Consider the following 14,616-nt stretch of genomic DNA (forward strand, 5'->3'; position numbering starts at 1 on the left):
TAAGAGTATATGAAGAAGAAAGTAAAATACTAAAAGGGTGGCAACAACCCCAGGAAAATACGCTTTAACCAAATCAGAAGAGACCCCAAATCGTTGGGGGGAAAAAGGGGATGAAAAGAGGTTCAGAAAAAAAAAATTAAAAAAAGAAAATGAATAAAGAAAAAATATAAAAAAGAAAAATATATATATTAGATAAACTAGTTAAAAATCGTTAAAAAAGAAAAGGGTAAAAGTTTAAAAAAAATTTAGCAGAAGAAAAAAAATGAAAAAAAAAAAAAACAAATTAAATTAACTGCAAGACTAATGAATCATGGGAGAAAGCCAGGAGTTCCGTGCTTTGCTTTCTCCTCCTCTGGAATTCCGCTGCTCTCCTTGGTATTGAACCTGCACTCCTTGGTAGGTGAACTTGGTCCTGGCTGGGTTTCTTGTTGATCTTCTGGGAGAGGGGCCTGTTGTAGTGATTCTCAAGGTCTTTGCCCCAGGCGGAGTCGCACCGCCCTTACCAGGGGCTGGGCTGAGTAATCCGCTCGGGTTTGCTTTCGGGAGCTTTGGTTCCCCGAGCGCTTTCCGTAGAGTTCTGGAGGGCGGGAATGAAGATGGCGGCCTCCCAGTCTCCGGCCTGGAGGAACCGAGAGCTCGGGGCCCCGCTTCTCAGTGCGCCCTCAGAGAACAGCGCCCAATAACTCCCGTTACCCTGGCCTCCGGCCGCGCTCCGAGCTGACTGAGCCTGCGACCGGTTCAAGGTAACCCCGAGCTGAGAGTCACTCCTCGGCTCTGTCTCTGTAGCCGGCTTCCCCGCTCTAATACCTGCAAGCTCTGCGACACTCAGACACCCCCTGATCCTTCTGTGACCCTGCGGGACCTGAGGCCACGCTGACCCCGTGTGGGCTTCACCCCGGGTAAGCCTGTGGAGGATGTCCCTCAGCGGAACAGACTTTTAAAAGTCCCGATTTTGTGCTCCGTTGCTCTGCCGCTTGCCGGGAGCCGGCCCCTCCCCCCGCGGTCTATCTTCCCATTGCTTTGGATTCACTTCTCCGCCAGTCCTACATTTCAGAAGGTTCATTTTCCATTTCTAGAATTGCTGTTCTTCTTCTCTTCGATCTCCCATTGGATTTGTAGGTGTTTGCAATGTTTAGATAAGCTATCTAGCTGATCTCCTGCTACCAGTGTACCCCCAGCCTGCTACTTCTTTGCCATCTTGACTCCTCCTCCTCCTCATTATGATCTCTTAATCACATTATTGCCCAAAAATCTTGAGTTAGCACAGTTAAATTTTTGATTAGGACATTGAAGTTATTTTTTTATATTAATACCTAGACTTTGTAAAATGATTCATGGTTTACAAAGTGTTTTTATGTCTATAAAATCATTATTCATTTAATTCTATAAAGTAGGGGTGCCTGGGTAGCTCAGTCATTAAGTGTCTGCCTTTGACTCAGGTCATAATTCCAGGGTCCTGGGATCGAGCCCCTCATTAGGCTCCCTGCTCCTTCCTCTCCCATTCCCCTGCTTGTGTTCCCTCTCTCACTGTATCTCTCTCTGGCAAATAAATAAGTAAAATATTTTTTAAAATTCCATAAAATAGTTATTATATTCATGTAGATGAGGAATATTGAGGCATCAGAATTTCCTTGGTATCATATAAAAATCATGACCTTTAGCGTAAAAAATGCAAATTTTAAAACATTTGGAGTAAAGATTGGTCTGTTGCTGTGACACACAGACCATTGGCAAGACTATTTAAGAAGGTTAAGACCCGATGACTATTTGATGGTGCAAAAGAGATCCTCAGAGAATTAATTGCAAGCAAGGCCAAATTACCCATTAGGTGTATTAGGCACAGAACTTAGGGACCATGATACTTTCAGGGGTCCATGAAAATATTTTAATTTCTTTTAAAATTTGCAGAAAAAAATGAACATATCATAATGAATTTAGCCTGTATCTCTATTTATTTTATACCAACCCAGTCATAAAATATTATTTATGAATGTAAACACACATATTTTCAAATGCATTTTCTTCTTTTTTTTTTTTTTAAAGATTTTATTTATTTATTTGAGAGAGAGTGTGCCTGTTCACATGAGCTGGGGAGGTGGGGGAGGGGCAGAGGGAGAGGGAGAAGCAGACTCCCTGCTAATCACGGGGCTCAATGCTGGACTTGATCTTAAAAAAAAATTTTTTTTAAGATCTTAGGACTCCAGGATCATGCCTTGAATCAAAGTCAGACACTTAACCCACTGAGCCACCCCTCTTTAGGTACCCCTCAAATGCATTTTCTCATTGAGGAAAGGACTCATGAAGGTAGAAATGCCTAAGACCCATGAAAGTCATAATGCCACCCTAATACTGAAGCCCTAACAGAAACCTCTCTGGTCGCACTGGGCGTTCTCCATTGAGTTCAGATTTCAGAGTGTCAATGCATGGTTGGGAAGAAGGCAACAAAAGCAACTCTCAGAATGCTCATGTTCTAAATGAGTGGGTCTTGCAAAAGAAAGGCAAGCAATAAAAATGATTTTTCAAATTACATATTAACTATAAAGGAGATCTGGAGGGGGATAGGCCCCTCAGTTGTAAAATGTTGCTTGCTAACAAAGAGAGAGTTGATATATCGAGTGGTCATCGCCTGCCCCGTCCAGAGTTGGTTTGATGTTCATTTGTTTACTCATCCATCCCAATTGCCTTAAATAAAGAGCCTTATCCCATACTGTAGGACACGATCTGACCCACAGTCAAATGGACCATGTCTGGACATCTGATCTATGAATACCAAGTCTACAAGCTTGCCAACAACATTGCACTTGTATGGTGGGCGCTGGGGATTGGGCCTGTCATGTCGTCTGTCTCGTGTCTTTGAACTAAAAGGCACTGAGGTGGGGCACCTGGTGGCTCAGTGGGTTAAAGCCTCTGCCTTCGGCTTGGGTCATGATCCCAGGGTCCTGGGATCGAGCCCCACATTGGGCTCTCTGCTCCGCAGGGAGCCTGCTTCCTCCCCTCTCTCTCTCTGCCTGCCTCTCTGCCTACTTGTGATCTCTCTCTGTCAAATAAATAAAGTCTTAAAAAAAAAAAAAGGCACTGAGGTCAGGTCCCAGATGATAATGAAGCAGGAAGAAAGACACATAGGAAATAACTGACTCACATTAGCGGGGGGCTACAAGGCTGCTTCTTGGACAGCTGCTGAGGTCTCCAGAGCTACCTCGGCTCCCGTTGCCAGCAGGTGTTATCCGTGCTGTTCGCATCCTGGAGTCTCCAGTAAACCCCTTTACTTTGGCTCAATCTCCTGTGCCTATTGCTTGCAAACAGCCTTGATGGGGCTGGATCTGGGAACCATAGCTAATAGTGGATGTTATACCAAATGCTTCTTTCCCACTAGGCCTCTGATGAAGATATGCTCAGAGATACTAAAACCAGACTGAATATCAAATTGATTGCTTTTATTTGATGACAAGTGCTACTGGAATGTAGCATTCTATTATGTTAGAGTTGACAACATGAGAGAACCCTCTGCCTTTGAACAAAGTTGGCCTGCGTGTCCTAGGATGAAAAATATTAGTAGTTTTGTTCTTTTATTTCCTCTGCAATTCCAGCCTCCAAGCCTGGAGTTTACCGCTATATGTGAGAAAAGGCCATTATCCGTATATACCTGCTGTTGAGAAGAACCAGAGAAACTAAGAGTGTAAGGGCAAGAATAAGTCCACTAAGGACAGAGGTGATCCCTGAGCAGAACCTGGATCTCCAAGTTCAATATCTAGACTGTCTTCTTCTGGTTTTAGAAAAGCTCCTCTAGCATACCCAAACTGGATTTTTTCTAATCTAGATCTCTTCTTGTCTCCTTTTTCTAAAATTCAGAGGTAAAAGGATACCCCCAAAATATTGCTGTAGCAGCACTCTGGTTCCCAACATCCACATAACTTAGAACAAAAAAGCAGAGCCTTTGCACTGAAATTTCTGCCTGGGGCATTTTCCCCCAGACCCCCTCAAAGAGTCTCTCACTTCTTCATATCTTTCCTTACCTTAACAAGGCCTAGTCTTACAAAATTGTGGTTTGCCATTAACCAAAGTCCCTTATTGTCCTTTTTAAAACCATTCTTTAAAAAAAAACATATATCACATTCTGACATGCGTATATATATTAATTATATTTACTGTTTATTATATATATTATATATGTATAATAATGTACTCTTGAAAGCAGAAGTCTTTGTTTTGGTAATTGATGTATCTCAGTTGTCTAGAACAATGTTTGAGGATGAGCGAATGCGTAATAATGAGTGAAAGAATGAATGAATAAATCCCAGTACCAAACGATAAATATTGAAGTAGTCTCTCAAATAAGTCCCACTTCCCATATATAGAATAATATCTCATAATTTGCCTGTCAACGTTCTGATTTATCTTCACATTTTTTGTCTAATAGATTAAAGCTATTGTCTAATAGATAAAGCTATTGCTGCTTAATAGGTAAAAATGGTAGGTCGTTGTTTTAATGTATATTCCTTAAGTAATAACATAGTTGAAATTTTTCTACATTTGTTTAGTAACTAGTTAAAATTCATCTTTTATGAACTATTTGAGACAATGCCATTTATTGGAATGCTTACATCCCACCTATTATGTATATTCTGTTATAACATTAGTTATTGTTTGTTGAGTACTATGTGCCTATGTTCTTAACTACTGTGCTGTGTACTGTTCCATCGACAGCTAAAATTCAATACATAACATGTAATTATACTAGGATATATACCATACACAGATAATAGTCCTAGCTAACATTTCTTGAGGATTTACTGTAAGGATCGTAACAATTTTGCAGAATAGGTATTATTACTACCTTCATTATACTGATGAGGAAATAAAGGGTCAGAGAAGTTAACTAACTCGTCCAAGGTTACACAGCTGGTAACTCAGTTTGAATTCATCATTAGTGCTCTAATGCACTAGTAGTAACAGCAATGTTACATGTTCTCTTTGGCACATGATGTCTTGTATTATGTATTTAAATATACAGATCTGGAGCTGGATAGACTTTCAGTAGATGTTTTAATGATAGGACCTAAAAATTATCCTTAAGCCCTATTAATCCTGGTACAGTACACTGCTGATTTACTAGAAAAGAATTTTTTAGGCACTTTACTCTTAACAATTGTATGTCTACAATCACCACTTCACTTCTAAAATTGAATCCTCTTAGTTCTTGATTTTTAACTAGGTATTATTGGCCTTTAGGTGGTGTTAATTAATATAATATTTATTTTACTAGGGAGCTGAAAGAGAATTATTGCTGCTTAAAAACAAGAATACATGTGCTCTTGAATTTGGGGAATTTTTGTGTTATGTTTTGACAGCATTCAGATTACATTTGCACAATGTATTCCTCATTAGCTTGGTTATTTCACTAAGTATAGCATTTCAGTTTTGCCAGATTGTCAAATATACTACATTCTGTTTGAGAAATTTGTCTAGGTAGATTGTTTTTATGTGTTCTAGTTGCTGAGATAAAAGAGCAGCTTTTCCTCAAAGTTTTCTTTAGGGTCTTTGTTATGTTGACTTTGAATATTTACTTTTTTGTTGTTGTTGTTAAACCATTTATGATTCTGAAGGTATAATACTGAAAGAAACTGATTTTTTTTCTTGAAAGTTATTTTTTCCTGTCTCTTTCAGGGCCACTGGATAGATGTTTTACTAATAGAGTCTAAAATAAAAAAAAAAAAAAAAGGATTCTGATGAGCAGAATATCATGCAAAATTCTCCTCTATAAGCTATCAATATCATTTAAAAAATAGTTTTGACCGTTTTTGTAAAACAGGAAAGCTATTAAAAACTGCTAATAAAAAATAGGTGCTTATTTTTGTGCTAATACTAATTACTGATAATGCATGCTTATGTTTGTCACTCATTACATGGCACTGTACCAATCAGTGGGTGACTGAGACTCAGGCACTTACATATGTAAATTAACCATTAGATTTTTTTTTTTTTTTCTTTTTTACTTAAGTGAGTCATAATGGAAAGCAACTCTAGGTCATAAAAAATCTTTTCTCTTTAATGCTAATGAAATGTCTCCCCCTCTCTGTATTAGCAGACTACCCTTATTGGTAATCTGTAGCCTTCTCTTTTGTTCTTGGTGGTAATGAAATGCCTGGTGCTAAAAAAGCCCTCTCTCCAAGAATGTGTGGCCAATTGTCTTCTGTTCACTTCTACTGTAAAATTACTGTTCCCCAGCAAAGCTGAGCAAGTGCAGGGACAAGATCAAAAGAGTATACATTGGCACCCGGCTACCCCAAGTGACTCCTGCTTTATTAATTAGCCATAGCTTCTCCAAGTTAATTTACTCTGGTTGAGCAAAGACATTTTGTAATACAAAAACAACAAATTATGATTCAACCACAAGTCTTTATTGTTTGCTTTTCTTCAACTTCCAGCTTAAACCTTTGCACTGTTACAAGCTAAATGTCTCTTCACTTTTCTAAACCGTAGGGCACGAAAGCTGTTTTTAATTTTTTTTTTCAAAAACATTGGTGAGATAGTCAAATGACCATTTTTATTTTCTAAAATTGGGCAACTTTTAATTGATAGCATTCTCTTTCAAAGTCAGTGTATTGGGAATCCAATTTAAAAGTGCACTTGCTTCTAAAATTTGCAAGCTTGTTTGCTTTCTCATCAGAAATGCCACTGGTGTCTAAGCATTTGAAAAGGGCCTTCTCTGTGAGTATTTTTGCGGAAGCAAAATTTGACAGTGATCCTAAGCTCCAAATTAAATATCACTTTCCTAAATAATTAAATAGTACGACTTTCCTTTTCATTTTAATCACCACTCTGTAATTTCCTGAAGTCTTTTTAATTTAAGGAATCTTCAGGAGTTTTCTAGTTAATGTTTTAAAGTTATAGCCTAAGACAGCAAAAAAAAGACCAAAAAAAAAAAAAAAAAAGCTCTGCACATCCCTGTTTCCTGGTTTGGTTTGGTTTTTGTTCAAGTGGGAAAGGAATAATGAAACTTTTGCATAAAACATCAGCTGAAAAGCGAAAACTGACATAGACCTGAGTAAGCCAGGTGGTTGGTTGTTGTGTTATACAACCTCTCAGTTGGTAACTTTAAGTATTTTGATCTAATTTGAAAGAATTCCCCTAATTTCTATGCTCTAACATAGTTTAAAAATAACAATGGTATTTATTGTATATGTTTTGTGAATATAAAACAGATTTTATTATGATGATCTAAAATGCTATTAGAGATCATAATATTTTTACTCGAAAAGTATCTAAAACCCATATTATTACATTTATAAGGGAAGGTGCAATGATTAATATCTACCTTTACTATACATTTGTTTTTGAACTCAACTTCCTTCCCTCCTTAATTTCTCTATTTCTTTGTGACTTTAAAAAGCTTTTTAAAAAGTTAGTAAGCTTACTTGTTAATTTTGGATTTTTAAAAAATTTAGAAAAGATATATGCATTTCTGTAACTTAGATGGAGTGGTTTTATCTATATTACACATTTCTGCTTTTGTCAGAAGTAATTTTTTAAAGTCCTGCATGAACCATGCTTGTAAGGTTTTTCTTTCTCTCTCTTTTTTTAATAGAAGGAATATTTGTGTTTGCGAAGGTTAGCAGAGGCTGGCTGTGCTGGAAGTGACTGCAGTGCCTTTTGATTATTCATGGACAGTAATAGAAGGCACTTAAAAAGAACAATGAAATTGCTTATTTTTGTGATGGGCCATCTGTTGAATTGTTTTGTGCAACAATTGCACAATAGTATCTATGTCATATCATTCTATTTTCAACAGCAGCTGATTATGTCTCACTGGCTATTTGTCCTTATTTCTAAAGTCCCATGACCATTTAAAGTCACCTTTTCAGGGACCTTTGCCAGAAAGGTATTAGAAATCTCAATTGGCTTGTTTATTATTCTTTTTTTCTTATTCTTTTTCTTTTTTTTCCCTCTTTCTCCTCTTTTTGCCCTGAGGGGTGGGGGGGTTGGATGGAGTGTGTGATGGGAGTAGGAGGAGGGATTTGGTCATGTTAGTTCTAATTAATCAGACTTCCTAAATGTTTAGGACAATTATCTGTGCTTTCCACCTGTAGTTTATAAAAGAAGTTAACATAGAACCATTTGATAATTTGCTTAGAAATGATAGGCTTGCAAGAAAGAGTCAAGTTTAAAAGACTACCATACAGTCTTTAATGCTTTTAATTATCTACTCTTTTCTTCATGGTGATAATTAGAATTTTTCTCTTGGAATTCACTTCCATCCTTAAAAAAAAAAAAAAAAGATGAGCCATTAGCAAATTTGTTAGAGCAGAAGTGAAATTAAAATAAAACAAATGTGTTGTTGTCCATAGGTCACTGACATTGCTGATGCCATGATTCTGAAACAGCTTTTTGAAAATCTGTTCAAAAATGGGGTCGTCGTTGTGGCAACATCCAACAGGCCACCGGAAGGTAAAAACAAACATTGTGCTAGTCTCATCCAATTAGGTGGAAACTAATAAGCTTTGAAAAAATCTATACTTTTTATATTCATCTTACTGTGTTAATAAAATCTGATGACTTTGCTTATCATTAATTTTTAAAGGACTTAATCTAAAAAATCAGTTGGTATTTTTAGTGAGGTAAATCCATGTGATCCCCTGTGTTCGACAGACTTGCTGTTTTTCTCTGACTGTTTGATTTAAGTTCATATCAAAAAATGATGTTGAAGACCTGGAGGGAGTCCTGTAGGACTAGCCAAGAGGGTCCTTGGCTTTGTGCAGGATGCAAATGCAAAGCAGAAAGAAGTGAGAGCAGAGTTTATTGAATGTACAGAGAGGGCAGATACAGACGAAGCGACTGGGAGACATGGAAAAGAAAGGAGGATGAGTTCTGTCTTTATTTGGGGTCTGGCATTTTTTATTAAGGATCATGGTGTGGTGTATGTGTCCTCTCAGGCATCCAGGAGCCAGTGAGAATGAAGATGAGCCCCGGGCGTTATTGCTTGGAGCCGAGGTGTCTTGGTGTTGAGATGTCTAGCGCTGGTGGTCTGGAATACACATTTGACAGCTTTGTTCAGTCATTGTCATCTGGTCCTTCCTTAGATGTTATTTGTTTTGAAGAAGTCGTGAACTTCTTATCCCTTACAAGGAGGACATACACTATTTGCATTCTGAGGCATGTGTAAAATGGGGTGGGGGTGCAGGTCCTAGCAAGAATAGAAGCAGGAAGAGGAGCAAAAAGCAGATTTTTATGGAATTGTTCAGTTTCTCTGTCTCAGAAATACAAGCCTTTCTAATAGCTTTTTAGGGGTCATAAAAGAAACTCAATGAAATAAAAGATAGAAAACTCCTAACTGAATCTTAGAAAAAGACTTAACTCTTGCTTGCATATAAGTAGTTTCTAATACTTAATCTCTAAAGAAGCATTTGTGGGGACACCTGGGTGGCTCAGTTGTTAAGCATCTGCCTTGAGCTTGGGTCTTGATCCCAGGGTCCTGGGATCGGCCCCGCATCAGGTTCCGTGATCAGCGGGGAGTCTGCTTCTCCCTCTCCCTCTGCTTCCACCCTCATGTTCTCTCTCAAATAAATAAATAAAATCTTAAAAAAAACAACAACAAAGAAGCACTTGTGGGAGACATTAATTACTTAGTACCTTTTTAAAAAAATATTTATTTATTTTAGAGAGAGAGTGTGAGTGGGGGGTGGTGCAGAGGGAGAGAATCTTAAGCAGCCTCCCTGCTGAGTATGGAGCCCAGTGCAGGGCTCAGTCCCACAACCCATGAGATCATGATCTGAGCCAAAACCAAGAGTCCAGTGCTTAACGGATTGAGCCACCCAGGCACCCCAATTACTAATATCTCTGAATCCAGTTAATTCAAACAAGTGTAATTATACCTAATCTGTTATACTACAAGAAAATTGTGAATGATTCTGTTAGGAGCGTTTATTAAAATTTATATAAGTTTATGGAGAGCGTTCTTATGATTTACCAGGGTGGAAACCTTATGAGACAAGGCAGTGAGTTTTTTCATATTACATCATTTATCAAGACTCTCCTTTAGCTGACTATTGACCTAATAATGTCATCAGTATTATCTTTAGACACTCAGTGACAAGCTATGTTTCTAATTAGCAAGGTGCTAGAACAAGCTTGCCGCCTCCCTTACCACCAGTAAAGACCGCTGAAAAGAAAATTGCAGTTGGCTGTGATAAACTGCGGAAGGACTGCCACAAGGAAATGTTAAGGAACATTCTGGAGCTCGTAGCTTTGTAGAGTGAGCAAAGTTACAGGCCCACCAGGGTAGCATGTAGAACCACTTTTCCAGAGAAGACTGAAAGGTTAAGATGTGGAATTGAAAAAACTGGGCATTAACCACAAATGTGAACCATAGAAGGGATACCGTTACATATTTGGTTTTTTGGCCTTGGCAGACAAGTGATCATCATGAATGGCTTAATATTTTAATATAAAGAAGATGGCATGTATATATATTCCAGGTAAAGATAAATGTGTAGGGCAAAGAATAAATAGGTCAGTGGAAGGCATTTGACTGCAAAGGGGCAAAATGAGAGATTTTTTGTTGGGGGGGTGATGGAACTGTTTTGCATCCCAATTGTGGTTGTGATTACATGTATTCAAACTGATAGAACTGTATACCAGAAAAGTTAATTGAAATTAACAACAAATCACATGGTAATCAATGGCAGAGAAGATGTTAGAACCTAGATATTGTGACTCTTTAACACATTGTCCTCTATCATTTCTCCTTGTTGGTCATCCCTGACCTTTTTGTACCCTGTCCTAGAAAAAGGACCAACAACTTGGTTGATTTCCAACCAACAAAATGCATTCAACTTTTTTTTTTTTTTAAAGATTTTATTTATGTACTTGACAGATCACAAGTAGACAGAGAGGCAGGCAGAGAGAGAGAAGAGGAAGCAGGCTTCCCTCTGAGCAGAGAGCCCAATGTGGGGCTCGATCCCAGGACCCTGGGATCATGACCTGAGTCGAAGGCAGAGGCTTTAACCCACTGAGCCACCCAGGCACCCCTATGTCACAGCTTTTAATCTAGAGCCCCAACATAAGTTGTTAACTGTTTTAAAATAGCATCTACTTTCTCCTCTCTGTCTCTCTCTCTCTCTGTCTTTCTCTCTGCTTACTTGTGATCTCTGTCAAATAGATAAGTAAAATCTTTAAAAAAAATAAAATAGTATCTACTAATTCTTGGAGTGTTACAAGAGTTGGGGGAAGAATCTTCTCGCCAGAGAGTTCTCCCAGTAGCTGGAGAGAGCATGACGCATGTGAGTAATTGAAAGGTAGCCAGTGCGGCGGGAGAACCGGAGGAGGGGAAGAATAGGATGCAGTGAGGCACAATGTGAATCTGGAGAAGTGAGAGCTAGACTTTATAAAGCTGTAATAAGGACTTTGGATTTTATTCTAAGAGAAATGGGAAGATACTGAAGTACTTTAAGTGGGGACTGACAAGATCAGAGGTGGACTATCACTGGGTATAGTGTACAGAATGGTTACAGAGTGGGGTGCGTTAATATGGTGGCCTCAGAGAAGACATCTTAGGAGATCTTGCAGTACACTGGGTGAGAAGTGGTGCTAGCTTGTTATAAGGCAGTGATTGTCACCTAGGGGGCTGTTTGGCAATGTTAAGGTAGTTTTGGTTGTCACAACTAGGCAGGGTGGTGTTGGGTACTGCTATCGGCCTCTAGTCATTCTATAGAAGCCAGAAATTCTGCCAAAATATCATATAATATGCATGGCTACCCCCCACAACAAGGAATTATTTAGCCAAAAATGTCTGTAGTTCGGAGGTTCAGAAAGTCTGATATAAGGTGATACCTATGGATATGAAGAGGATAGATCTGAAAGATAGTCAAGAAGTAAGATGGATAGCACCTGGTTATAGGTTGAATACTGAGGAAAAGAGAAAGGAAAATGTAGAAACTGCTTTAAAATTTCAGGCTTGGGACGCCTGGGTGGCTCAGTTGGTTAAGCGGCTGCCTTCGGCTCAGGTCATGATCCCAGCGTCCTGGGATCGAGTCCCATATCGGGCTCCTTGCTTGGCAGGGAATCTGCTTTTCCCTCTGTCTCTGCCTGCCTCTCTGCCTACTTGTGATCTCTCTCTCTCTCTCTGACAAATAAATAAATAAAATCTTAAAAAAAAAAAAATTTCAGGCTTGTACAACTAGGTGGTGACGTGTGTCATTTAATAATGACAGTATAATCTGGAGGTTAAAGATTCAGAAGATAGTGCTCAGGTGAGAAAAACATTTTTTCCCCTTCATTAATTTTTTTGGCTTCTCTGTTTAATTTTCTTCCACTTCATTCATTTCATTGCCTCCATTTCTAGTTGTAAAGCATCAACTTCATGAACAAGAATGGGGATTATTGTTGTTGATGGAAGCTACTCTCATACCCTCATCTCTTAACAGCCTATAACTTAATTGTCAATTAATAGACAAATTATTAAATTTAGTAGAAAGTGACAGGAACATTTAATAAGGAACTAATATTTTTTACTTAATTGGTTTGTTTGTTTATTTATTTATTTGAGAGAGAGAGAGAGCATGAGAGGAGAAAGGTCAGAGGGAGAAGCAGACTCCCTGCCGATCAGGGAACCCGATGCAGGACTCATTTCTGGGACTCCAGGATCATGACCTGAGCTGAAGGCAGTTGCTTAACCAACTGAGCGACCCAGGCGCCCCAGCAATCAGTAATTTTAATGGGAAAAAAACTGATAGTCAAGTGAAAGCAACACCAGAGTTTAGGAACCTAAGAGAGAAAAATCCTGTAGAAGAGAAGAAAAGGATGCAAAACTTGGGGGTGGAGGCCAAGGGAATAAGGTACCAATGAGTGACTGCCTGTATGTCCTACTTTTGAATTCCTGTCTTGCTTGGGCCCAAGGCCTCACCCTCTATACCCCCATGTAGTTGTTACAACCCCAAACCAGGGCATGTCTTGTGATGAGCACTGGGTGTTATAGGCAGCTAATGAATCTGTGAACATTACTCAAAAACTAATGATGGTACTATATGTTGGCTAACTGAACATAATAACTATAAAAAAAGAACAACCCAAACTTTAAAAAAAAAAAAAAAGAAAAGAAAAGAAATGGAAGGAAAACTTCTAAATTAATTCTGAGGCCAGCATAACCAGATAGCAAAACCAGGTAAAGACTCCACTAAAACATGAGAACTACAGGCCAATATCCCTGATGAGCATGGGTGCTAAAGTTTTCAGTAAAATACTAGCAAATTGAATCCAACAGTACCTTTAAAGAATCATTCACTACTCATGTGGGACTTATTCCTGGGCTGCGGGGGTGGGTCAATATTTGCATTTCACAACACCAGTTTATATTTATCTCACAAACATTGTCAATAGAGTATTTGTTTATGTTTCCCTTTTCATGTTCACTGCTAGGAAGCTTAGATTCAAACTTGTAGATAACCCAGAGCAAATATTTAAGTCATTATACTATGCAATTTGGGCTTTGTTCCCAGCTTCATTCAATATCCTCTCATTTTCTTCTTCTTTCATCCTCCTTTTTTTTTTAATTTAATTTTTTTCAGTGTTCCTACTTTTAATCTATGTTCCTTTGTTGCATTTTATTTAATCTCATAAGCTTCCTTAAATCTTTCTTTTTTGGAACCTGGGGATACAAACAAATATAAAGTTCATAAGCAAATGTATTTCAATAAAGCTTGTATCTATTTTTGCAAATCCAAAAACAAAACAAAAACAGCAAACAAACAAAAAACCCAAACCAGTATCAGCTGATGATTACTGCTTTAGCTTTTAGTCTCCTATTTGTTAGTCTGTAGGGGTTTTCCTAGTTTCTTACAGGCTTTAAATATGTTTAGTATATTTTAAATGAAGTTATAGTGTAACATTTTCAATGCTACTATTTTATATTTTGTTGGATAATCTGGTTAAGGCTTTTGAAAGTGAAACAGAGAGGATCTTGGATCAGATCCATAGGAATAGGAAATTGCTAGAAAATTTTCAGATAAATTAGATCTAGATCTACTTTGTATTTAATTTCTTATTTTTGTAAAATCTCACTTAGAAGATTTATTTGTCATTTTTATCATTTAAGAAAATAGTTTATGTGGCCCATATGCAAATAGACAGTTTTACTTTTCAAAGATTATGCCGTCAGGTCATTAGAAAAGCCTAAAACAAAAATCTACAATTAAAATTTCATATATATGCTACTCAGTTTTTAGGTTCTGAAATAAAACTTTGTTAATTAAATGATATTCTAATAGAGAAAATACATATTTAAGAACATGAGGACCCTAACAACAGATTGATAATAGGCAAGTAAATGAAATTAGTTAAAATGTAAAATTTTAAGTTTAAGAACTTATTCAATCAAAAAATAAGAATACAATTTTATGGGGAAATAGAATATGTAAATTCATTTCAACTGTTCCTTTGACAGTAAAACCCAGAGTGGTAAAAAAAAGAAAGTCCCCTATTGACTGAAGTTTAGGACTCAGAACAGTGCATTCTGGTCTTTCTAGTTTTACATTTAATGTTTATTACAATAAAAATGCTGCAGGCAGCATTAGAATGCCCAAGAACGATCCTGTATTAGATTAACAGGCAACAACACTATGTGAT

General features: G+C 37.8%; 1 protein-coding gene across 2 annotated transcripts in view; it reads left to right on the forward strand.

The window, feature by feature from the left end:
• AFG1L (AFG1 like ATPase) overlaps nucleotides 1-14,616 on the forward strand; it is a 225,537-nt gene that overhangs the window by 92,824 nt on the left and 118,097 nt on the right. For both annotated transcript variants that reach the window (XM_032858264.1, XM_032858265.1), the window contains one exon: nucleotides 8,346-8,445. In XM_032858264.1, coding sequence (XP_032714155.1) covers nucleotides 8,346-8,445 — 100 coding nt within the window. The remainder of the gene's footprint in view (nucleotides 1-8,345; nucleotides 8,446-14,616) is intronic.

This window comes from Lontra canadensis, unplaced genomic scaffold (assembly GCF_010015895.1).
Source record: "Lontra canadensis isolate GAN:19392208 unplaced genomic scaffold, GSC_riverotter_1.0 scaffold14, whole genome shotgun sequence".
Classification (NCBI taxonomy): domain Eukaryota; kingdom Metazoa; phylum Chordata; class Mammalia; order Carnivora; family Mustelidae; genus Lontra; species Lontra canadensis.